The 24,669-nt window shown below is 40.5% G+C and overlaps 1 protein-coding gene across 3 annotated transcripts in view; it reads left to right on the top strand.

Annotated features, from left to right (window-relative positions):
• The window catches only part of LOC148027952 (kinesin-like protein KIN-4A), a 65,097-nt gene extending 43,088 nt beyond the window's left edge, over positions 1–22,009 (top strand). For 2 of the 3 annotated variants that reach the window (XM_087689646.1, XM_087689648.1), the window contains exons 22-28: positions 2,664–2,768; positions 2,944–3,180; positions 3,390–3,552; positions 3,696–3,827; positions 4,572–4,880; positions 6,277–6,331; positions 21,377–22,008. In XM_087689646.1, coding sequence (XP_087545772.1) covers positions 2,664–2,768; positions 2,944–3,180; positions 3,390–3,552; positions 3,696–3,827; positions 4,572–4,781 — 847 coding nt within the window. In that variant the 3' untranslated portion in view covers positions 4,782–4,880; positions 6,277–6,331; positions 21,377–22,008. Of the gene's footprint in view, positions 1–2,663; positions 2,769–2,943; positions 3,181–3,389; positions 3,553–3,695; positions 3,828–4,571; positions 4,881–6,276; positions 6,332–21,376 lie in introns of all 3 variants that reach the window. The other variant, XM_087689647.1, reaches the window with a different exon arrangement.
• The last annotated feature ends 2,660 nt before the right edge of the window (positions 22,010–24,669 follow it).

Here is a 24,669-nt window from a genome sequence, read left to right as displayed (position 1 = left end):
TTTATTTGACATCATAGTTTCAAAAAAAGAAACAGTATGTGTATGTGCGTGGATGTATTGTATTGGCTGTTGATAGATTGAGCTCTTTGAATATGCATGGTGCTAGGAAATCTTCATCAGGTTGAATTTGTGCAGCAAAGTCAACCATGGTTTGAAATGTTTGCTGCAATGTGTACTAATATGTCAACCAAAGCCTTTGGAAATTGGATTATCACATTGGGATGTCATTTTGAAGGCAAAATAGAGGGCTCTCCTCTCTCCACTGAGCTTATTATGAATTGGGAAAAGATTTTTGGTGGATATAAAATCAACAGGCAGTCAGACTCAGCAAGCTATCTCTATGTGCCTTGAAGTTTATGCATTGGAGTAGATTGTTTGAAACCCTTTGGCTATCCAAGATGCACAGAGAGCATACTTCATTTGCAAAGAATGGCAACACTTATATATAATCTTTGGTTGATGATGATCGTAATGCGATCCTCTTTGTCCTCACTTCTATTAATGGGCTTCACATGCTAGTATGGAGGAAATTCAACGAGCTTATCAAGCCGTTTGGACCAGTTCTCCACTTGATTCACTTTTTAAGATGGTTGATTGGAGTTACTGGTCTATAGACTTGTATCCTTACAAATTTTATTTGAAAATCAGTTTATTGACATGTTATTCTGTTCTCTTTAGGTGAATGATCATGCAAATGCCCTTTGACATCTTGCAAAGCCACTTAAGAGGTAGAGTAGAACTTTAAAAGGTATGCTACAAAAACAACCAAACCCTCATCTCCTTTGGAATTGTGAGTTGAGTAGGGTATTCCTGGATAGACTTTCTCAAAAATGGAATTCTAGCACAGAGTTTTGGCAATTTCTTCTGGTTAATTGGCAGATTTCATCTTGACTGTGTCCAAATGCTCCATATGGGTCAAATTTTGGGCGTTGGTAACACAAATTGGACTCAATGAAATCATGCATTCTTGGGGGTTAAGTCATTCCATCCACACAGCTACTTTTGTCACTCATTGCAACAATCTTTATATGATAGCTGCCCTGTTGGTGATATATGCACTTCTAACATGGATGTGTTTCACCACTGCTTTTGAGTTTTTTGAAAAGCCTTTGTCATGAAGTCTATTGTTCTTGTGCATTAATGCGATAATGAACAGTAACTTGAGCACCGTTTTCTCCTTGCACATTAGGGCGATCATGAGCAATGGTTTTCCTTCATAAAAGAAAAACATGTTGGATGTAGATTAACGTAGTTTAATACATGGTTGCACAGAAGAAAAAGTGTGTGTTTTGGATGGTGTCTATAGTTGGTGATGGGTATCATGGTGATGGATTTTGTCATCAACCTTTTTGCATAGGAGATTCATTCGACTTCTTATCCACTTGCCCTTTTCTTACTCTTTGCTAATATCTTTTCATAAGCCTTAATGGCATGTAGGTCTTCAGCGCCTCAGCTCACCTTTTTGAAAGATAAAAAAAGTAATTTCTCATAATTATGGGTTGCAGATTTGAAAGTAGTCTACTCCTAACTGGCTGCTCTGTGGGTAACTGGTATATATAGGAGAGCCAAATGCTCTAAAGATGAGTTATAGGAAATAGGAAATAACTATTGGGTAGTATGGTGATCTGAATTTCCAAATAATAATTGCTGATCATGCTCTGAAGGAATGGGTCAGACGTTCATTTGGCAAGATATGTACTGGGACTGCACCAGTACCTTTCCCTTTGATGGGTTGGTATTGATAATTGGACATAACAGGCCTCTCTGAAAACACATAGATGCCAAGAATCACGTGAGAATAGTAAGGAAGGGTGATGATCAATCCACAGTGAGTATGGCAAGACAGCGGTGTGCAGTGCAGACTGCCAAAAGTATCTCTGAAAAGGAAAAAAATTAGCACACATATGTGTGCTGATAAATAGTATGGACATTGGTGTTTTTCACTGATGAACACATCTTTCTGTTGTTCTCCAAATTGGCTTGGTCCATTTTCAAACCGCATGAATCCAAATAGATGCTTATGCATTGTTTGAGTTGAATCTTTGATATTGAATGGCAGCTTTACAAACATCAACCTTTTGTTTTTTGTTTTGCATTTTTTACTTTTTCAAAGGAATTGAAAAGAAGTTGAGTTCTAGTCATCGCCTAGAGCTTGAAACCACTCAGCCATTGATTAAAAGGAGCTTAGTGAGCTGATGAACTTATGGAGCGAGCTTGTACATGCATTTGAATCTGCTATCCTGCTCAAAACATACTGTATGAATGTCTGTGGCCAAGTCCAATTTGTCTGTAGTTTTATGAAAAGAGTCAATGACTTGCTAGACTATTCGTACTTTCATGGGGCTCTAACTGTTCTCTGGCTGAATTCTTCTGTTAACAAGTTAGTTTGTTGTTTAGAAGTAAAAATCCCCCCCAACTTTACCCATTGCATTCTCATGGCTAGTCTGGGTATATTCCTGTTCACTCTTTTTGGAAGTGGATATTGTGCAACAAGATGTTTTACTTGCGAAATTTGATTTTGATTTTTAATGTAATCACTATTTTGATGGAAAGACTAGGTATATTCCTCTATATTCCTCTTCACTCTTCCGGAGATTGATGTAATGTAAAATATGTTTTACTTGCAAAAAATTTGATTTGTTTGTTTGTTTTGATTTTTGAAGGAGGGCTTGCTTGGCAAAAGAGCTGGATAGCCTAATCAAGGAGGATGAATTACAGCGAAACATGCTGGAGTTGCACCATAACAAATCTGAAGAAATGCCATTAAGGTGATCCTTCACCTCATGATGAACATCTTGATGGTACTTTTTCCTGCAATAATTCATCAAATCAGATTAAGAAGAATGCATCATCACCATTCAGTAAGATTTGGAGTTGTAGCAAATGTTCAGATAGTGAATCATTAGGTCATCATACATGCTTAAATTAAATGTTCACTTGCAGTTTGCTACCTGTCCCTAGTTCATTCACCAGTTCTGATGCTAGGCGTGCAAGAATTGACTCCTTGAAAACTATGCTGGAGAACTCTTCACAAACATTGGTGTCAATGGCCTCGGAACTGTCAGAAGCAGAAGAGCGTGAAAGGACTTCTACAGGTCGTGGACGCTGGCAGCAACTGCGAACAATGGGAGATGCAAAAAATCTTCTACATTATGTGTTTAACATGGTGATAGATGCCAGGTCCAGATCAAAACCTATCTCTTACTTTTTCAGAACATCTATTATCAATGAAAGCAAGCAGCTTCTAAACCAAGAGATGAGCCAAAGAGTTTCCTAGTGTGAAAATTAAACAGATCAGCCCAAGAAATTGGTAATTGAATTGGCAGCACAGTACCACAATGACAGCACAGTCAGTCACTGAGTCTGTTAGATTGTCACTTGAATTACAGGTGTCGACTTTGGGATAAGGACATGGAAAACAAGGAGTTAAAGGAAAAGGTTACTGAGCTGATGGATTTATTGAGGCAGAGTGAGGCTTGCAGAAAAGAAATGGGTCGACAGCAACAGAGACGAGAACATGCCATAGCAAAAGCAATTGCCACTTCTACAAAGGTATCAATTTGTTACTAGTCGTGAATTTGCAGATGTTTTGAATGTAATTGCCCATTTTTATCATGTAACAATTGTAATGCATTATAGAACTTAACAAAGTTTGTTTAGTGTTAATGGTCATGATTGCTTATGATTATATGCAGCTTGGCTCAGAAGTCTCAGTAGCTTGTGATGAGGATCTTCCATCACACCTTCTGCATATACAAGGGCCTAATTCTCATGGAATGTATCAAAGCTCAACATCAAATGTCGGTTATAGATATGGATACCAAAAGGCAAGATCAAATAACCTTTCTATCAGTTTACTTTTCTTGTGATGTCACCCTCATCAGATTCCTATATCACTTGTGAAAATGTTGGTCCATGTTTAGTGGTCTCTTTGTCAAATCCTCTACTTGTCCAGGGGGAAAACTTATGCTGTTTTTCATTACTATGCACTCTTTCTATACTTTTGGTTGTTGGTATAGTACTGAAAGTGACAGACAGCCATATCAGATGATGTAACCTTTAAGGAGTTCTTATACCACCCAATCCCCATGTAATTAGGGCTGGTTCCAGTCATAATTCTGGCTTTCACATACTCGGTTGTCATAAACCTTGTACCTTCATGATCAGGAATTCAGAATTTGCAGTCGTTACCCTTACAGTGAAATTACCATTGTTTCCAAAACATTTCAAAAATCAGGCATATGTGAAATGTGTTTGATTCTTTTGCATGCCATAGTATTGCTCTAAATTGGGATGTTATGCATTCCTACAGGGGAAGCAAATGTATTTTCTGTTTAGAAGAGCTAAGATAGAAAAATGAAATCAAGCTTGTACAATATTTTCTCAAAGCAAGGGCATTTCTTTGTGATCGGCTCTAACGTGGTTGTGAATTTGGGTTGTGTAGAGAAAATAGGTTGGCACTGAAAGATAGCTCTGTTTGGTGTAATAGCAATAATCATACCACTTTACAAGTGTTTTGATTGCTTTCAGATTAATGTAATCACTAACTCCATTTTTCCATTCATTTACAGTTCACAAATAGAGGGCTACGTTCTGGTACAAAGCAAACAACACAAGTAGGAAAATTACTAAGGTGGAAGAGAAGCCATGAGCGGTGGTTATTGCAGTTCAAATGGAAGTGGCAAAAGCCTTGGCGTCTATCAGAGTGGATAAGGCATGGAGATGAGTCCCTGACTAGGGCAAAGCCATCTAGATTTTCAAATATGATGGAGATCAAGTAAAACAGCAATAGACAAACATGCAACAACTGGGTGGCCAAAAGTGAAGAGGCTTACTTGGCAGCACTGCAGCTTAAAAAGCTATCCTCCCGCTCAGAGAAGGTTAGTTATTTGGAAGTTTATCTGCAAATGCCATTTTTTCCCATATGCAAGCTTGTACTTAGCTTTTTTTTTGTTAGGAGATGTCTGATTAAAGGGCAAAAGACAGATTACGTGTTTTTTCATAAATAGAAGCTTGGAAGTGGAAGACAGCATTCCTCGAAAGAACAATAAACCACCCAACTGACCATTGAAGAAAATAATGCTCATCTGTTTCCAGTTCAGCGACTGCCACACAGGCTACAGATCCTTTGACCTTTTCACTCCTGACAAGGCCTTTGATGCATGTAGCATATGAGTAGTGCCTTGTGTGCTTTAAGCTGAACTGGTCTGACGTGCAAAAGAGTGGAAGTTGAAAAGGGGATCCTCTAATTCAGGACCAGGGCAACAATGATATGATGTTGGCTGGGGATCCTCTGATTCCATCAAACGAGCAGCATGACAATGATATGGTGTTGGCTGAATTGTGATTGTATTGGGGTTCTGTCTGTGTTACTTCTTTTGTTTGTGTATTTGTATGTGTGGGCTGAAATGGCTGCTTATCCTTGTTTCGTAACTCATTTGTGTGGGGATTTTAATAATGCATCCCCACAACTAGATAACTCTTATGATGCCTTTTCATGCAAGCTTTGGATTGATTGTGATACTGTTTATGAGATCATGTGCCTTTATGGCTCAGCTTATATTTTGGCATTCGCATTGTGGATTATTGTTTGTTTCGTAGGCCTTTGTTAATTACTACCAATTATTTATCTTGTGATTTTAGCAAGAAATCCATCATGGTAGACAATTCATGTCTTCAAATGCTTGATGACATCAATTATGCTTGGTGTCAATTTGCTTCTAGTATGTTTCATTCCCAGTATGGATTTCAGTGTGACAGGTCAACGTACAATCATCCATTCTTGGGCTTTAGGCAAGATACTGTCTGCAGCCTCTTTACAGCTGCAGCATACTCGTCATTTTCATTTTTTGCATTGGACTGATCTTTGACCCATTTGGTGGATATGCAATACATTTATTTTTTATTCAGCCTCAAGTATCCATGGTCATGTGGGCAATATTTGAGGATTGTTAGTGTGAAAGTTAGTTCCATGGTCCTTGCTGGTGTGATTCTTAAAGAGGTGGCGCCTCTGTGGATGGATATCATCTGCACTACCCCGGTTGTGCCTGGTTTGTGGTCCCCTTCTTCTGTTATTGTACCCCTGTGTTTTTTGTAGTGTTTTGGCTCCATGTGTGTTTTCTACTTGTCATTGATGCTTGGTTGGCCAAAAGGCCCTTTGTAAATATTTCAATTCATTAATTCACAGAGAGAGAGAGAGAGAGAGAGAGAGAGAGAGAGAGAGAGAGAGAGAGAGAGAGAGGTTTAGCCTCTTTTTTCATCTTGAAATGTGTTCAGCTTTTCGGTCAAGGTTGATGAGCTTTCGGGGAACAAGATCTGTGGGCTTGAAAAGGTAATCATCATACAGCTTAAATCATTATCTAAGAACCTTTTTCTTGCCTTCATTTCTTTAGAGAATATATGTCCGAGTTTGCACGACCCATACTTTTTTCTTCCTCTCCTTTCCATAATGTTTGATTTATTAGGACTGAATTGAAAGTATAGTAGACCTGCTAGCTAGCATATAAACCATGTGTTTATAATGTGTTTGCACATTAGGATGATGTTACTGCATCATTTTAGTGCCTTGACTACCTGAACTCAAGGTATCACTTGTTTTTGCAAATACCCAAGAAAGGGATTTGCCCAATAATTCCTATAACATGTGAGAAAATCTCAGATGAAAAATCAAAGCTTTAATGCATTCCTCGTTAGCCAAAGTTGAGTAATGGCCTACCAAGCCACAGAAATAGACCATAGCATCCGTGCCATCAGGGAGGAGTTGAACAAATGAATACTTCTCTCCACGTTCTGGACAGGAATGTTGAGGTCAAGCATTCACCAATGTAATCTTCTCTTATTATTCTTTGTGTTTGCTTTCAAAACCCTCAAGGTGCGCCAGTAAGGATGCTGTTCAAAGTTAAATTAAACCTGCATTATAGCAGTTTTTCCTACTCACCAACTTTAGCCCTTTAAATTCCCAATATGTCATCTGGTAACTTGTTGTCTATGCAGCAGTGCTTTTTATATGTATGTGTCACCACCTCCTGTGTTGTTTATTCATCAATGATTTTTATTTCGATGTATCACCACCTCCTACCTAGAAGCCAATCTGCCAATAAATACCCAAGGGTACTGAGCAAGAGACAAATCCTGAAACAATGCTGAACTGTGAAGCTCACCAATGTGATCACATTACCAATAAGGCAGCCCCTGTTACCTTGGTTCTTCAATAATATGAACTGATTGGGGTGCATGAGTTTCATAAAAGCTTTCCTAGACTTGAGAAGCATTCTTATATTATCACATGTGCCACCATTAAATAGGCATGCAATGACTGCATTTGATATTAGCAATAGACATTTTGTTTCGTTACAATGTGAATCACAATAAGGAAGGGAGGCATCATGTGACAAAATCTCCTCATGTGACAAAATCTCCTTGACTATGTGCTCAAAGAAGATGTTAAATACAAGGCTAATGAAATAATTCTCCAATCCTTGCAAATATCCAGTTCCAGCAATGCATTTAGTGCTACACAACACCTGTATCGAACAGTCTAGTGATGCATTTTTGTCTTGAGTGTTTCTTTCTATCTCTCTCTTGCTCACAAAGGCCTTTAACCTTCTTACTCATGTAATGCTTGATCAAGTATGGCACATTTTCTTTGTTGCCAGTCCCCTCTTTTTAGTGATCCAAGTTTGTGTCATTTGACTTTTGATGATTCATGTTGGACAGTGTGCTTAAGTAAAACGTTAAGGTGGAAGGTTGAGGGCTTGGGGTTGATCATGTCGGCATATGGCAGCATTGGATAGTAGTGCATGTCTGGAACAAGAAAGAATTGGTGGGCAGCAATGTGGCAAGCATATGCTTCATGTTTATTAGAGTTGGATTGGCTAGTACTGGGCTATGGTTGTAATTCAATTAGCAATGAGCAGTGCGTTTTTCTCTCATCTTTCATCATGCATAGTGGCATCAGATTCTCTTTCGGTTACTGTTTTTACCAATAAGATAAATTCTATTAAAATCACATCAGTGAAAATTGCCACCGAGGTGAGATACAGTATTCAAAGTAAAAAACTACTCTATAAACTGTAGAGAAAATACTTATGTTTCTATTCGTTTCATTTGATTTACACAGTCATCGTCCTCTCATGCTCAAACACTTTATAGGTTTTCTTAGAAGGATCGTTCTCAAACTACACATTGAGTTTTTGAGACTATTGTACATGGCTTAGAAGTATATATATATTTAGCTGACATATAGATAATCTATCAATGCACTAACATGGTTAACCACTAGAGCCTTTGATTGAAGGTCTGGACTGTGTATATAGAATTCTTCCTGACGTCTGGTAGGACTTATAGGAATTGCTGTGGTGATGAGATACTAATGTTAATTTGGCAGCCATTGTACGCTGGAATGGCGTCTCTGCCATTTTGGGCAGCTGGAAATAGAGCTGCTGTTTCTACCTGAAATGGAAATGCGGGTTTCTTCTTCTTGTTTTCTCTTCTGCCTATCTGCTCAAGTGTTTCTTCTCTGCCCCATCTCTCTTTCGTCCATGAAGCTAGCAACTCTCTCCCTCTCCTCCTCCTCCTCCTTTCTTCTTCTTCTTCTTCTTCTTCTTCTTCTTCCTTGTTCCTTCTTCTTCTTCTGCCTTCTTTTCCTCCTCCTCCTTCCTCCTACACCTTCTTCTTCACTCTTGTAATGATCGTGGGTGCTTTAAGTTGTAACATGTTCAAATGTCATGAATCATGTAACATGAAGGCTAAGTTTTTTGTGAAATTCGAGTAAATGTTGTTACGGGCATTGATATATTTTAGTACCTATGTATGGAGTTAATGCTAAAATCTAAAACTTCTTCCCCCCATTAGCAGAACTAGCCAAAAATCTGAAACTTCATTTTTTGCCATGTCTATTTCCCCCGTTTCCGAAACTCCCCACCTACTATCTTGGCAGCCAAGGTTTTGAGTAGCACCTCGTATGTCTAGGTTGCAAGCTCATGGGAGGACATGAGTATACAAATTGTTCTTGTTAGAGGATTAGAGTAGCTTCCTATATGATAGGAGATGGTTCATAGATCTTGACCCAACTAGTTGCGCGATCTAGGGGTGGGATGCAGACATTGGGTTTGTTAGAGGAAACGTTTTTTGGGATTATAGTGGGATCTAGTAGAGTTGGTCTGGAGGGACCTATCTCTTGAGAGACTTGCCTATTCTTGAGAGACCCTCAACCCTCCATCTCACCCTTTGTCTATTGTACTAACTAGGTTAGGTAAGTAGGATCAAAGTGATGCCGATTGCTGCCTAGCACTCGTGCGCTTGAGGCATTTTTTCTCCTTACTTACCCAACTTCTTGAGGAGGTTGCACTATAGTTTCAAACCTAGCAACCTCTCTCTCTCCCTATGGCTATTGGCACACGAGTTCAGAAGTTTGTACATAGTTTAGATATGACAAGTTCCTAGTAATTTTTGCTGGTTGTGGAGAGACAAATGGAATACAAAGGCAGTGCTTATGGGATTTCCCTAGAGATTAGTAGGTATGGAGGGGAGCTCTTAGGCTAGTCTTTTGTGGCATGAATGAGAGACTAACAGTGACATGAGGGAGTGGCTAATCAGATATATCATCAAATGGTGGAGGCCAAGAGATGGGTCATTGGAAAGGCTTATAAATTATGACATATTTGGGGTAGCAAAAAGAAGTGGCAGGAAAGATTCATCCAACTCTGGAAGTCTAAGGTTCCTTATCAGGGTAAAGTGTTCATGTGGAGGTTGCTTATTGGTGGGGGTCTTCCAATTGGGGATGTGTTGCATGCTCATAAGATCTCTGCTGGTCGTTGTGTATTTTGCACTACATGTGATGAGACATTGCTTCATCTCTTTGTCTCTTGCCCTGTTGCTCGACATATTTGGAGTTTTGTTTCCCGTGTGTGATCCTCATTGACTTAGCATCATATATCAGGTCTTTCGTGGATTATGGGAAAGATGACCTCTATGTCTACTTTGCATTCAGATTATTCGTGCCTCTTTCATTTCCTTAGATTGACAGCCCTGTGGCATATTTGGCGTACTCAGAATGTCTTTATTTTTTATTCAACCTCCGACATCCATGGTCATGTGGCCCGTGTTTGTGGTATAGTGTTATGGCAGATCTCGTCTATGGTGTTAGCTGATCTGGTTCTTCCTGACATTGTTGCTCCACACTAGCTGTCCTTTATGTGTGATATTTTTGTGCTAGAGTCTTGGTAGACTTTCATTTGTGTCTTATTTTTCTTAGCTGACCTGATAGTCTAATGTACATATTTGCTACTCAATTCAATTATTTCATGGAGAGAGAGAGAGAGAGAGAGAGAGAGAGAGAGAGAGAGAGAGAGAGAGAGAGAGCTGATGCAAGGCATGGGTTTTGGTCCAAGAATGTGGCTTATTAATACTATCAGTGTGGATTCCTCCTCAAGAGTTCTACTTAATGGTGGTGCCATGACACCGTTTCCCCTTCATCGATTTGTTAGGTAGGGTTGCCTGCTGACATTGTTGCTCCCTGGCTAGATATTGTTCGCTCTACACCAGCTGTCCTTTTTGTGTGATCTTTTTGTGTTGGAGTCTGGTAGACTTTCATTTGTGTCTTATTTTTCTTAGTTGACTTGATGGTCTAATGTACATATTTGCTACTCAATTCAATTATCTTCACGGAGAGAGAGAGAGAGAGAGAGCTGATGCAAGGCATGGGATTTGGTCCAAGAATGTGGCTTATTAATACTATCAGTGTGGATTCCTCCTCAAGAGTTCTACTCAATGGTGGTGCCATGACACCGTTTCCCCTTTGTCGATTTGTTAGGTAGGGTTGCCTGCTGAGGCCTTTGTTCTTTGCCTTGGCTACTCAATCCGTTCTGATGATGTTGTCTCACCTAGCAGCTAATGGTGAGGTGGTCGGTCTCTCTTCACACAAATAGTTGGTTGGGCAAGCTTTGGCAGATGACACTTTCATGTTTCTCAAGGCTGATCTTGATCATATATGAAGAGCGATGGCTACATGGGACTTATTTGCCATTGCCTCGGGACTCCATATTAATGCATCTAAGTCAGCCCTTATCAGTTGCACTGAGAGTGATCTTTAGGCCTTGGGATGGCAAGGCGAGGTTGTGCTTAAAGGATTTGTTTTCTGGCATGTGGGCTATCCTTGGAGGGTGCAAGTTTTATCTAAAGTGCTAATGGATTGGATCTCCTTGGGCATTATGGATAGGTTTGTGTATTGGAAATCACAAGCTTGGCCTTTCCACGTAAGACTGAAAATCGCTCAAACAATCATGGTGCCAATGGTTTCATATTACCTCCCCTTGCTCCCTTGGCTGAAGTCTAATTTGTGGGAAATTACTCAACCCATTTGGTTCTTGCTTTGAAAAAAAGACTCTACACGGATGGGTATATCTTGGATCTCCTGGCACCATGTTTGTACTCTCAAAAGAATGTGGGGTGGGGCTATTCTAGACTTGGAGACACATATGATTGCTCTGTGTTGGTCATTGTTTCAAGCTTTGTGTGAGGGTAGGCAGCCCTAGCCTTTGATTGCTAAGTTCTTTCTTGAGACTCAAGGTATTAAGCATGGGAACACTAGTATTTTTGCCTCATGGTGGCATGTGGTTAATGCTGGATAGCCTTTTCATCTTAAATCTTCCATGATTTTGAATCATTTGGTCCACTCCTAGAAATCGGTCCTTGTTAAATCTTGTCCCATCTCTGGATCAGGGGATGGCAAACTCCTTGAGAGCTGAAGTGTTACCTGTTTTTATGCTTCTCACTTGGCAAGGGAAATAGGAACAAAGGCCGATGTTGAATAGGATGGCACACTTGGGATTGGTCATTGTTGTTGATGCTCTTCTACTTGCAAGTGGGGCTATCATGTCTTTCAGATGAGTTTGGCGCTACTTTTGTGTTAGACGGCATAGCTTCACAGTTCAAAGCAACAAGATCTTTTTAGGCCCCTTGGCAAGATTAGTGGTCAGCTCCATTCGGGCCGTGCTTCAGCCAATCAGTTATACCATTTGCTCATACACGATAAGGACTAGCTTTCCAAGAAGGGCAACACTACCCAGGGTCTCTAGAAAGGTCAAGTGTGGTGGAAATTTGTGGCAATGACAAAAGCTAGCTTAACTAAATGCCTTTCCAATCCAAGGTCTTCATTTGGCAAATGTTGATTGGTGCTCTTGCTCTTGCCTCTACACTCTCCAAGGAGAGGATTTTCGATGGTTGTTGCTTCTTTTGTCAAACATATGTAGGAACTGACAACAATCCCATTCCCCCCCCCTCAATTCCTTGCCCGGTGGTGCAAAAGGTTTGGTCACTACAATTAGTCATTTGATTCTTAGTGGGTCGGCTATCGATGTTTGCAAAAGATTGGGTCTTTGGACATCCCAAGTTTGTGGGTCTTGTGCAGGCTAATATGAAAGTACTCTTTCATTTCTCACGTTTTTGGGATTGTTGGCATATATGGACCATGAGAAATGCATTCATGTTTGATGCTTCATCAAGAGTGTGGGGTCATATAGTTTGCTGGAAAGGACTTCTGCATTGGCAGCTTGACTTGATTGAGTTGGCACGGAAGGTTTGGTCACTACAATTAGTCATTTGATTCTTAGTGGGTCGGCTATCGATGTTTGCAAAAGATTGGGTCTTTGGACATCCCAAGTTTGTGGGTCTTGTGCAAGTCAATATGAAAGTACCCCTTAGGCACAGGGTTGATCCACTTTATCTCATAGGCTGACTTCGCCTTTTTTGGAAGTTAATACAACTCTCTCTCTCTCTCTCTCTCTCTCTCTCTCTCTCTCTCTCTCTCAAGAGAGAGAGAGCAGATAGAAGAGGCACTATCCTGAATGGGCCATTGATGATATCACTTTGGTACTTTCTCTCTTAGGCATTCGTCCCAACTCCCACAATTCTCTCGCACGCACCCACACCCTGTTAGCAGGATTGTTAGGTCATGTGTGATTTCACTTTGGTACTTTCTCTCTTAGGCATTTGTTCCAACTCCCACAATTCTCTTGCATGCACCCACACCTTGTTAGGAGGATTGTTAGCTCATGTGTGAGTTTGTGCATGCCATTTTGAGCTGGGCACATTGTCCTTATTTTAGGCCTTTTTATTGTGATGTATTTGTGGCATTTTAGGCATTTTATGCTGACCAAATATTGTTGTTGGAATATTTATTGCGTATATATTGTGCTCCTCCTCCTGAGTCACGATCAATCATCACTTGGAGGTCTTGGAGGAGAGAGGAGTTGTTGCCAATGCCTACACAGCTGGTGACTCACTATCGTACGTGACTATCCATTTCCCAAGCATTCTTTTGAGTTCTCTTCTTTGTAGTATTCTCTCTTTTTTTTCTCTGTGTCTTGTGTTCAACAATCCATTTCAGCATACGGATACACTTCCATTGCTACATCCACTTTTGATATGGTATCAAATTGTAGGATCTAGGTTTCTGCTACTATTTTTCTGCTGATTACAGGTTTTTCTTCCATTTGCCGATCAAGTGACCTGTTGCTGACTGTTTTCAGCTTGTGTGAGGTTCAACTGCTGCCTGTGTTTTCAGCCCAGCCCCCTGCATTATCAGCCTCTGACATCAGTTTGCTGCATTAATTGCCCTGTCAGCCTGTGCTTTTGGTTTTCTGCCCCTAACTGTGGCTGGGTGACTGTTCCTACAGGCCGTTTTTGCTCTTTATGGCAGTTTTCAACTGAGTTTTCATCAATCTATAGTAGTTTCCCTTCCTTTTTTATCAGATTTTTGGTTATCTTGCATGTGGACTCTCATTTTGTGAAGTCTTTGCTGTTGGTTTTACAATATTCTCTCTCTGTATACCTTCTATTCTCCATCTTCTCTTCTTATCCTCTCTGTATGGCTCCTCCATGTAGTTCTATAGATGATAAGATACATGGACCTGACTATCTTACATGGAGTGAAGTTATGAAAGCCCGGTTTATGTAGAAGCGGATCTGGTACATTGTTTGTGGAGCTATTCCTTATCCTCGGCATCCTTTTCATTCCAGAAGATTTTGATGAGAACAACAATGAGGAAGTTGTGCTTACATGGGATTCAAATGATGCACGTACCTATTGTGCTCTTCTTAGATGTATTTCTAAAGAAGCTCTACTAGCGGTTATCTCCTATAGAACATCTCCCGAAGTATGGTCAAAGCTTCAGATGTTGTATGAGACACCTTTCACCATGCTTATAATGATACTTTATGGATAGCTCTAGTAGATGAAGTTTGAGCCTAAGGACACCATACAATCATTTCTACTTTATATTACATAGGTAGAAAACTAGCTTTGACACATGCAATTTGCCCTTCTAGAGGCACATCTTGTGGGAACAATACTCTACAAGCTCCCCCCAACGTTTGGAGTGGCCAATGCTTTGAGGGTGCAAACATCATCTACACATATGAGCTTCACACATATGTCCTCGATGCTACTTGAGCATAAGACATCGGCATTTACAGGGGATGCTTCCATCTCATTATGGAGGTTCTCATGAGGTTCTTGCCGCTTCAGAGAGGGGTGACCAAAAGAAGTTGAAGGCCCAGTGCTACCATTGTAACTTGAAGGGTTCATAGCAATCCTGAACATGATATGGAATATGAGGAACCTGCTCCATGCCTCGTAGGTCTTGAAGTGAGAAGGGACACTTGTGGAAGGATCACAAGGAGTTAGTAGCCTCATGGAAGAAGAAGGAGAAGCAGAAGAAGTGGGATGCGGCCTCGTCCCCAACGAGTCATCCTCTTCCTCAATTTCCAACTCCAATTCTCTAGCCAAGGAGATGTCCAAGGCGCAGAAGGGATTCACTTCTTTAGATCGCGGGTAGGGTTGGGTAGCCCCTTCCTTTGCTGCTTTCTAGTCCAGGTGATGTGATCATTTCTTTATAACTCTCTAGTGTGAGAGAGGGAATGCGAGGGTGCTGAGATGGGGTAGGTGAACCTCATCTATATAGGTATATAGATGCACAAGTTCTAGAGAGGTATGTCATTGATGCATCGAATGATCTAGGTTCATGATGGTTTGGTATTTGGGCTTGGCTCCTAGTCTAAGCTCACATGAGGGGATACTTTGTTGGTCTCTGGCCAAAGCTAGGGAATCCATGGTCACATATGTTCAGAGGCATTTTTGACAAGCTGGGCTTGTATGCTACTGCGAGACATTGATGACAGTCACAGAGACACGCTACGATTCTTCTCTATGTTTAGAAGCTAGTACGAGTGACATCAACATCACGTTTTCTCCAAGGCACCTTGGTGATGGCTTGATCACCCACTGCTTGTGTATCCGTGGTTCTACTCTGGTGGTTGTATGTTGTATGGACTATGATGGGTCATTCTCCTTGTATCATTATATTAGATCACCCATGATTTGAGAGTGTTTTACTAGGATTGTCAACTCATGTGTGAGTCTATGCATGCCATTTAGGGCTGGGCACATTGTCCTTATTTTAGGCACTTTATTGTGATTTATTTGTGGCATTTTAGGCATTTTATGCCAGTTGGCCAACATTTAATGTTGGTGAATGTTGGCCACATTCATTGTGGGAAAGGACAAGTCTCCTTTCGTAATCTTAAAGGTGAGCATGTAACAACACAAGTGGAAGCAAGTAACCAAAGATCCAACTAGCTAGGGCAACACGAATAGTTCAAGGAATAAGGAAAGGATTATCCATCTACCTGATCAAGCTAAAAAAACTGGAACAGGTAGAGGACACGAATGAAGAACCATCTTGGCTAAAAGGGATTTAATAATGGGGAAATATTAGCTACACTGGCTGGTATATAGGGTGTTAGGGACTTGATTTTTGGCCATTAGATAATAATACAAGTCTCCTTTCATCTTCACCTCTCTCTCCTGGCTTTCATGACTTTTTCCTCTCTCTGTCTTTCTCTTTCCTCGTCACTCTCTTGCAATATTTCTCTCTCTTTTGTACTCTCTCTCTCTCTCTCTTCTTCTCCCTCTCTCCTATTCTCTTCATGACAAGTGGTATCAGAGCTCTAGTTCTGATTAATTTAGTTACCTTAGAGGCTCAGTTACCATCCTTTTCAGTTTCAAAATCCAAGAAGCTTCAGGTACATAGGGACAGGCACTAAAATGGAGGAGCACTGAAGGACCCAGAGGTCAAGGACTAGGAGGACAGTAGTCAAGAGCATTAATGGAGTCCTTGGACCAAGTTTGGAGGCTAGAAGACTGGATTTGGCAGCTCGTGGGTCATTTTGGGCCAAATTTGAAGGTAAATCTCTAAAAACAGTGCTCACATGAGTTAGAAAGAGTTTAATCTTGGTTACTTTTCACATGGAGTCTTCTCTCTCCTCAAGCTCCTGCCAAGCTTCCATGGAGGAGAAACACCATAGATCCTCTCTACCCCAACCCTAGTGATCTTCACCACTCTTCCAAAGCTTCACAAGGATCCTAACCTTCATTTCAAGCTGTCCAGTGAATGGTTTGACCCTCCCTTTCTCCCCAGGCAGCAGCCCGTAAATTTCGGCACAGATTTAGGGGTTGCAACCTGATCAGACCAGGGTCATCTATAGCTTCTTCTCCATCTTGGCTTGCTTCTACAGCTTCTAGCAGGTGTTCTTGACATGGATAAAGCCTCCTTCTCACCTTCTTAAGCTCTCTTGATCCCTAAATCTCTAACAGGTGCAGGCCATGGACAATCACGAAATTCTACTCAAAGCTCACTTAATCTTGAGGGATTTTGCCTCTTTTGGACCCAAGAGCCTGTGCCTACATGGATGTTTGAAGAAGCAAGTTGTGAGAAACAAAGGCGGCATGCCGGTCTGTAAGGCTTCCATTGGCTGAGTGGGCGGGCTAAGTGTGGTGAAGGCCCATGTCTAAAAGGTTGGTGCAACGAATGCTTGTTAGTTGGTGAGGATGAGAAGATGACGTTCAATGAAGTATCCCCAAAGAACTTACTGCTCCTGTTCCTTGAGGACTTAATGTTGTTGTCTTTGAAGCATAAAATTGGCTTTGAAGTGTTTCCTGAATGGAAACGAGAAATTGTTGAGGCTAGGAGTCGTTTGATTTTAGCCCATTGATCAAGGCAAGAAGGTGACATATGTTGCTTGCTCAGCTCAATGGCAATTGTTTCCCTCGTGGAAAGCATACAGTCATGTAGAATGCAAAGCAAAGAGCCCATATTAGGCAAGGATCGGTGTGAGGATCTTGATTGTTGAGGAAGATATGGATCCAAGGAAAGCCATGGAATGAGCATGTAACGATGCTGGGCAAAGAAAAAGAGAGAAAAGTAAGTAGGATTTTATTCATTTTTTATTTATTTTCTAGAAAAATCCTTTCTTTTTTTAATATATTTTATCCAACACTCATAACCGTACAAGTGGGCCATTTAAGCCAAGTTAATTAGGGGTAACATTTTGGGGCAATAACCACCTTGTCACTGCACCATTATGGTAGCATGCACTAATGGTTAGTGCTGACAAAGATCATCCATACTTCTGTGAATTAGAGCACATGAGGAGAGAGATGCAGTTTTTGATACATGGGATTCTAGCACCTTGTTTTAGTGAGTGGTTACCATGGCCATGGAGTGAGCATTGCTGTCCTATAAAGGGATTGTATTGTTTTTAATCCCTTTTTTGACTTAAGTGTTTACCTTTCAAATTTTCTCTTCTAGGAAAAGCCACACTCAACACACATCCTTGCCGGTGTTGTTTGGACTCATTGTGTAACGCTTTTTGATTCTCGCCAAGGAAAGACGGTGATATCTTTTCCATACTCTTGTATATGTTCGGTTTAGGGACTTCTTGACATCTATGAACTTCAAAAAATGCACTTGTTGGCTGCAAGATGTTTCTATAGGATCATATTTGTGTGTCCAATTACATCAGCATTGTGTGAAAACCTTGTATTTTGTTGAGCTTATGGAGGGCTCTAATGTTTTGTGAGGCGTGACACAATTTCCTTATCCTTTGCATTGCTGTCCTGAATCCTAAAGCAACTCTCCAACATCCTTCAAGAGATTGTTTAGTGTAATATATCATGCCTTATTGCGTCCTAGAAATTAAAGTGTAACATGAGGATTTTGGTTCCTCAAGGTTCTTTTGTGTTGCTCTTTCAAATGGCTTCCCCGCAGTGACTTACAGTTTATGGTTCCATTTTTTATACCATTTTCACCCACTACCACCATTTTGGGTTCATTGTGCAATGTTAGGTCAACTACAAAAGCTAAATTATCTTGTCCATACCGTTTGCATCATTTGCAACATGCTTTTCTAGTCTTCCCAAGGAAAGATGCCCATGTCTTTTCCATACCCTCCTATATAATCGGTTAGGGAACTTCTTGACATCTATGAACTTTGAACTTCAAAAGTGCACTTGCTAGCTACAAGATGTTTCTATAGGAGCATAGATGTGTGTATGATTTCTTATGCATTGTACAAAAACCCTTTTTTTCTTGGGAGCTCATCAAGAAGCTTTGATGTTTTGTCAAGCATGACTCAATTTCCTTGTCCTTTTTAATGCTATCTTGAATCCTAATGCAACTCTCCAGCATCCTTTTAGAGATTGAGATGTAGTCATGCCATAGATTCATTGGACATGATCCACTTCAAAGACTCTCTCCAGGATTTGGATAGAGACTGCTCATATCCTTTGCAAGAGATGGGAGAGGATACATGGCAATTGGAGACTATGAGGAGAGAAACTTTTCTCAGGACTTGGGATTTTGTCACTTTCTTTCATTATTAGCCAAACATGATCTGGCACTATAGACCTTCTAACTAGTTATTCACTTGGGCCTTGTAAAAGATTTCCTCTTTGTTTTGGAAGTCCTTTACAAGGCTATTTTGTATTTTGCCTCAAGATACTCTGTCAATTTATTAATAGAAAATTTCTTTTCTTTCATGTTTCTCTTAACATGGCTTCCCCTTAGTGGATTACCTTTTTTGGCCCCAATTTTTATAATAATTTGGCTGACTTTTCATCTAATGCATCAAGGGACCACTAAGTACATCATAAATACATAAGTGAATAATTGATCTGATGGGCAATAATGCCAGACCATGTCTGGCATGAAAGAAGGCGCCAAAGTCCCATGTCTATATAAAAGCATCTCTTTCTCATACGCTCAGAGTCACCTTGTAGACTTTTCCATTTCCCACAAGTATGCAATAGTCTATGTCCAAATCCTAGTAAGAATATAACCAAATGTTAGGCCTCTATTTGTGACCCAAGCTACTATTGAGAAAATAGATGATCACTTGATTAGCTCTTTATTATAGCCCCAAAACTCAAAATTACCTTACTTTTTATTAAAAAGAAACGCGATCCTAGAGAATGTCTACATCCCACAAGCCAAATCCTAATTTGGGAGGATCCATCAATCTATAAATAGATAGGCTGCCCATCACTCAGCCCCATCTTGTTTTTGCATATTGCATGCCCAAACATTGCTGTCCACACCCCGCATGGAGGATATCTTAGTTCGAGTTGCTGTCCATTGCGGTTGCTGTTGGTGCCTGCTGTCCAGCCCTCTAGATCAGCTGGTGACATGATTCAACTTGCGTTTACTGCCTGTCCATCATCTGCTGCTATGCTGTTCAGGACCTGCTAGCTGTCGCCAGGTTACCACGTGGCAGTTTCTGGCTGTGTTTCCTACTGCAGACTATGGTACAGCATGCCACATGTGTTTTGCATTCTCCTACCTGTGCTTGACTTCCATGTTATCAAATCAGGCTGCGTTTTGCTGGTCTAGCTCCAATCTGCCCATTGGTCATCGATCCATGTACGAACTTCCAAACTTCTACATGCTAGAATCCACACGAAGATAGAGATCTTCTTGGGTGTGAAGCTATCATCCAATATCCTTCAAAAAAATGTCAAGAAAGACACTAAGATGTGCCCAAGCTGAGTGGCTATTGGTTGTGCACTGATCTTGCCCCTCTATATCCTCCTCCCAACATGGTATAGCCAAAGAAGGCTACATCGATAGTCTGTAAAGAAACAGGTCTCTCCAAACCCACTCTTTTGGATCCCACTGTAACCTCTGTAGGGGCTTCCTTCCGCCCACTAACATATCTTCACAATTACTAGTTGGAGAGACATCATGTGACAAATGAATTGTCTTAAGATGCAGCATGGTTATCATTAATTTTTCAGTTTCATTTAGAGTGATGATCCATCCATAATACTACAAGATCTAAAAGCATAAATAGTGTTCCACTTTTTGCATTTGTGGGGATGTTGACATAACTGGGTCACTAGGAATGCCTTTATTTTTGACTCCCATTCAGGTATTCAAAGCCACATTGCTTGATTGAAAAGTAACCCTTCAGAGTACAGTAGACTGATCTTGAGTAGAAATTTTAGAAGTCGGCTTCCTGACTCAGATGTGTTGCCTAGGTTCCCCTACTACAAAAGATCTTAACTCAGCCAGGGCACACGAGACAGCAAGCCTACATCCTGCAAGAAGCTGATTTCCAGCATTCACATGATGGAGTAACAAGGTGCTTAGTTCTGCAGTACATCAGATGTTCCAGCCTGTGTGATGGACGGCACTTAACAGTCTCCAGATAGTCTTCTCTTGTATCTCTGAATTCCTTCCTGGTACATAACAGAATTTGAGGGATTTATTCCATCTAGCCTCCTCACTCTTACTGAGAGTAGTGCGTTTAGGTGGTAAGCACCTTACAATGTTCTCTAGGTTCTTGCTTGGGTGTGTGCATGTGGGTGGGTGGGTGTGCGCGCGCGCGAGAGAGAGAGAGAGAGAGAGAGAGAGAGAGAGAGAGAGAGAGAGAGAGAGAGAGAGAACACAACCTATTACGAAAAAAAAAAGAGAGAACACAACCGCTAGATATGTCTTCTGCACCATGTGTGATGAGACACCTGCTCATCTCTTCATTTCTTGCCTAGTTCCTAGGCAGGTCTGGGTTTCTCCTCCTGAATGTGGACTTCAATTACATGTCAATGTCAATCATCTGTTCTTGGGTTTCAAGTAAGATGCTGTTAATGGCCACTTTACAACCAGAGCATACCTGTCACTTTGATTTTTTGCATTGCCCTCAAGTATCCATGGTCATGAGGGCCGTGTTTGATGATTGTCATCATGACAAGGTCATTCCATGATTTCTGCTGTTGTGATCCTCAGAGAGGTGGTTGCTTCCTGGATGGGTATCATTTGCTCCACCCTGGTTGTGCTTGCTTCGTGGTTCTTTCTCCTGTCATCATAGCTTTTGAGTCTGCTTCCTTTTCCAGAAGGCCCTTCGTAAATTCAAAATCCAGAGAGAGAGAGAGAGAGAGAGAGAGAGAGAGAGAGAGAGAGAGAGAGAGAGATGTGTGAGTGAGTGTGTGTGTGTGTGATTGAAAACAGAAGTGTAACAAGGTGGTTTGCATGCGGCTTTGCAGGCTTGATATCAGGCTGGATCATGTGCAACACAAAGAAGCAAAGCATATTATCAGCATGGTGTCATCATATTGAATTAGCATGATGTTAAGAGGAAGTGCAGGCTACGACGCATACGATTGGGATGTGAATGTTGATGGTAGAGCAACTCAAAGGTGTAGGAGGTTCCCAATGACTGCATTGACATGACCCGTATACAACTATTGTTAACCTCGTTTAGCTGTTTAGTGTTTAGCCTACCCACTTGTGGGTCACACATGTCTTCTTTCTCAATACCAGAGTAATGAGTTAAAGAAACAGAAGGATAACATGAGTTCCCTTCAAATCCCCCAGCTTCAATGTGCAGCTAGCCATACTTATTTCAAATGTCTATAGTCACCTTTATAGTAACTGTATCCAACAGCTCATTCATGAGTGCCATTTTTTCGAAGGTGGATGATTGTCCCATCATATTGTACAGTTTGGGTGTATACTTATATTGTCAATCCAATCCACTCCACTCCACTCCACTGCCAGTTTTGTATTACTTATACCTTCCTGCATGAGATTGTAATACACTTTTGCTTAAGAGCAAATTAAATTGCTCCAGTGAAGTCCACTAGGATACATCTCAGCTGTATATCTCTCTTTTTATATTTTCTGCAAATTAGGATCCCCCCCCCCCCCCCCTCCCCCTCCTCCAGGGCTCGTTGCATGCTTATGTAGCTTCACAAGAGTAATGTGTGCATGTGTGCATTTCCATATGTATATGATACGAATATGAATGTTTGTGTGCGCACCATCGCATGTGCCGCACTCGCCATGGACATGCAAGCCATCCTATGTTTCTTTAATTATTTTTGCAATATATCTTGATAAATTCACAAATAAAACTGACAATTTATTGCTGAAAAATCCAAATAATAAAGAAAATGGATTTTTTTGGTGTTTGTACAAACATATCAATGTTATATGCACCCATGTAAAAGAATGTTAGATTCTTACCATGAATGCATGCCATAAGCGTCAAGGTAGGATCCAATGGTTGTCTACCTTTCACTACTAAGCGCCTAGCAAGACATTTCAAAAACAGCCAAGGACCAAATTGAGTTTTTCTAGTTGGAAAAGAACTTGATAAAGTTTGGCAAAATGTTTTGTATTGGATGACATCAAGGTAGTTTAGTTGTACTATGATTCAAAAACATGTAAGGTTGAGAGAGTACACTCGCAAGCCATCCAAGTTGAGTTTGAAGGCTTTGATATTGGATGCCAGAACCATTGCTTTTGTGTTCTTGCCAAGAGAGTACATTAATGTAAATGTGTAAATGATAGACTTGAGTAGCTATACTTCGCACAAGTCACTATTAAGAAACTACCCATATCACATGCATTCAACCCGAAATTGTTTGCTAAGGAAATAGTAATATAATCAATGGTGTTAGATTATACTCTTAAAACATAAGTGTGTGGGGTTTTGTAGTATGTGGTGCTAATTGATAATCGAACATCAACAAAGTTTAGAAATAGAATCTAATAAATCGCCAAGTTGAAATAAACCACTCCCTCTTGCAGAGAGGGCTCATATTTCTTGGTAGCAACCCTTTTGTGTGGTGAAGCTTGCAAGGGTCACCACTAAGCAAGGAAGGCACCTCCCTCTTGTTGCAAAGGGAGCCCGTATCACTTGCTAACAATCCTCATGTCACCACTAAGCGAGGGAGGTCACTCTCTCTTGTAGAGAGAACCCATATCACTTGGTAGCAACCCTCGTGTGTGGTGAAGCTCCCACGGGTCACCAACAAGTGAGAGAGGCACCCACCTCTTGTAGAGAGATCTTATATTGCTTGGCAACATCCCTCATGTGCAGTGGAGCCTCAGGAACCAAGTTGTGTTGCAACATGGATGCTTGATGCCATGCATAGGCAAATCTATGATGTTCCATAAGAGTAAGGCAAAATAATTAGATATGGTAAAAGGGATGGCGACCAAGTTGTGCTGTAACATGGATGCTTAATGGCATACATGGGAAACTTTGTAAAACAATTGGATATGGTAAAAGGGATGGCAACAAGATTGTGTTGCGCATGGGTGCATAATGCCATACATGGGCCACTTTGTGTACATAGCTCTTGGAACATCAGAATGAACCATGCATTGGACTCTTGATGGTTGAATGACACCCAAACTAATTTTATTAGTAGGCAACTTATTTGTTGCTATTGCCTAAGAGGTGTATCTCAAGCTCCAAGGGAAAAGCCCTGCATTATGCTATGTGAGCTAGTCCTTTAAGACAAAATGACACACTTTTGTACCTTGAAGTAACGGTTAGAGTTATGGCATGCATGTACATGGTATTCTAGAACTTTATGTTTGCCAATTTAACACTAGCTTGGCTTGTCTTGTTGGCCAAGCCAGCTAATTGGTGCCATAGTGATCGTGAGGCTATGCCTTGCTTGCATCACCTTTTTATGAGCAAAGGAAGCAACCACACGATACTCACACACAACATGGATGGTGTATGTCCAAATGATTCATAAATGAGTGATAATTGGAATGAATTTTTTCTTCTCTTACTTCACTACAATCTCATGTAGTACACACAATTGAACAAAATGTAAAATTGATAATTGACTTAGAAAAGCAAAATACTACACGTACCCATTTCATGATGTAGATGTGCATGTGGTATAAAACACAAAAATCTTTTATCTGTTTGGAAACTTGAAATTACTATGCAAAGAATCCAAGCTTTCAATACCATGATGTAATTTCAAAGTTACTTCAAGTTATAATACATAAAGGAAAAACATTTTTAATAAGAAAGTACGACCCATTTTAGAGAATCATGATGCAAACAATGTTGCAGAATTGTGCTTGCAAAAACTTAAATGAAGTCCAACCACAAAGAAGAACATGAAACAACTAATGTCATGTGAAGTATGTTCGTAAACTTGAGGGAAGTGTATGAAAAAATGAGTAAAACATCAATATTTAAGCAAAAAGTTTTTTGTTTTTTGTTTTTTGTTTTTTTTTGTTTTTTTTTTTTTTTTGCAAATGAGTTTTGTTAGGGAACATTAGAGCATCAATTGTATTGTGCACTGCCAATGCGAACTTCTTCTTTCTACATGAACAATTGGCACCATTGCTCTTTATGAACTTCCTTTTACATTAAACAACACAAACAACACTTATTAGCAAGAAACTTGTGTAGTGCACAAATACAAATGAGATTAAAAAATGTAGCTACAATCACCCAAATTGGAAGTAGGTGCACGAATCTCTACTCCATTGGTCACAAGCACATCAAGGTGCAACTAAT

The sequence above is a fragment of the Lygodium microphyllum genome, chromosome 12 (genome assembly GCF_053477565.2).
Source record: "Lygodium microphyllum isolate KBCC chromosome 12, Lygodium_microphyllum_v1.1.10, whole genome shotgun sequence".
NCBI classification, from domain to species: Eukaryota; Viridiplantae; Streptophyta; class Polypodiopsida; order Schizaeales; family Lygodiaceae; genus Lygodium; species Lygodium microphyllum.
Note: the sequence above shows the minus strand (reverse complement) of the source record. Positions and strands in the feature narration are given on the sequence as shown.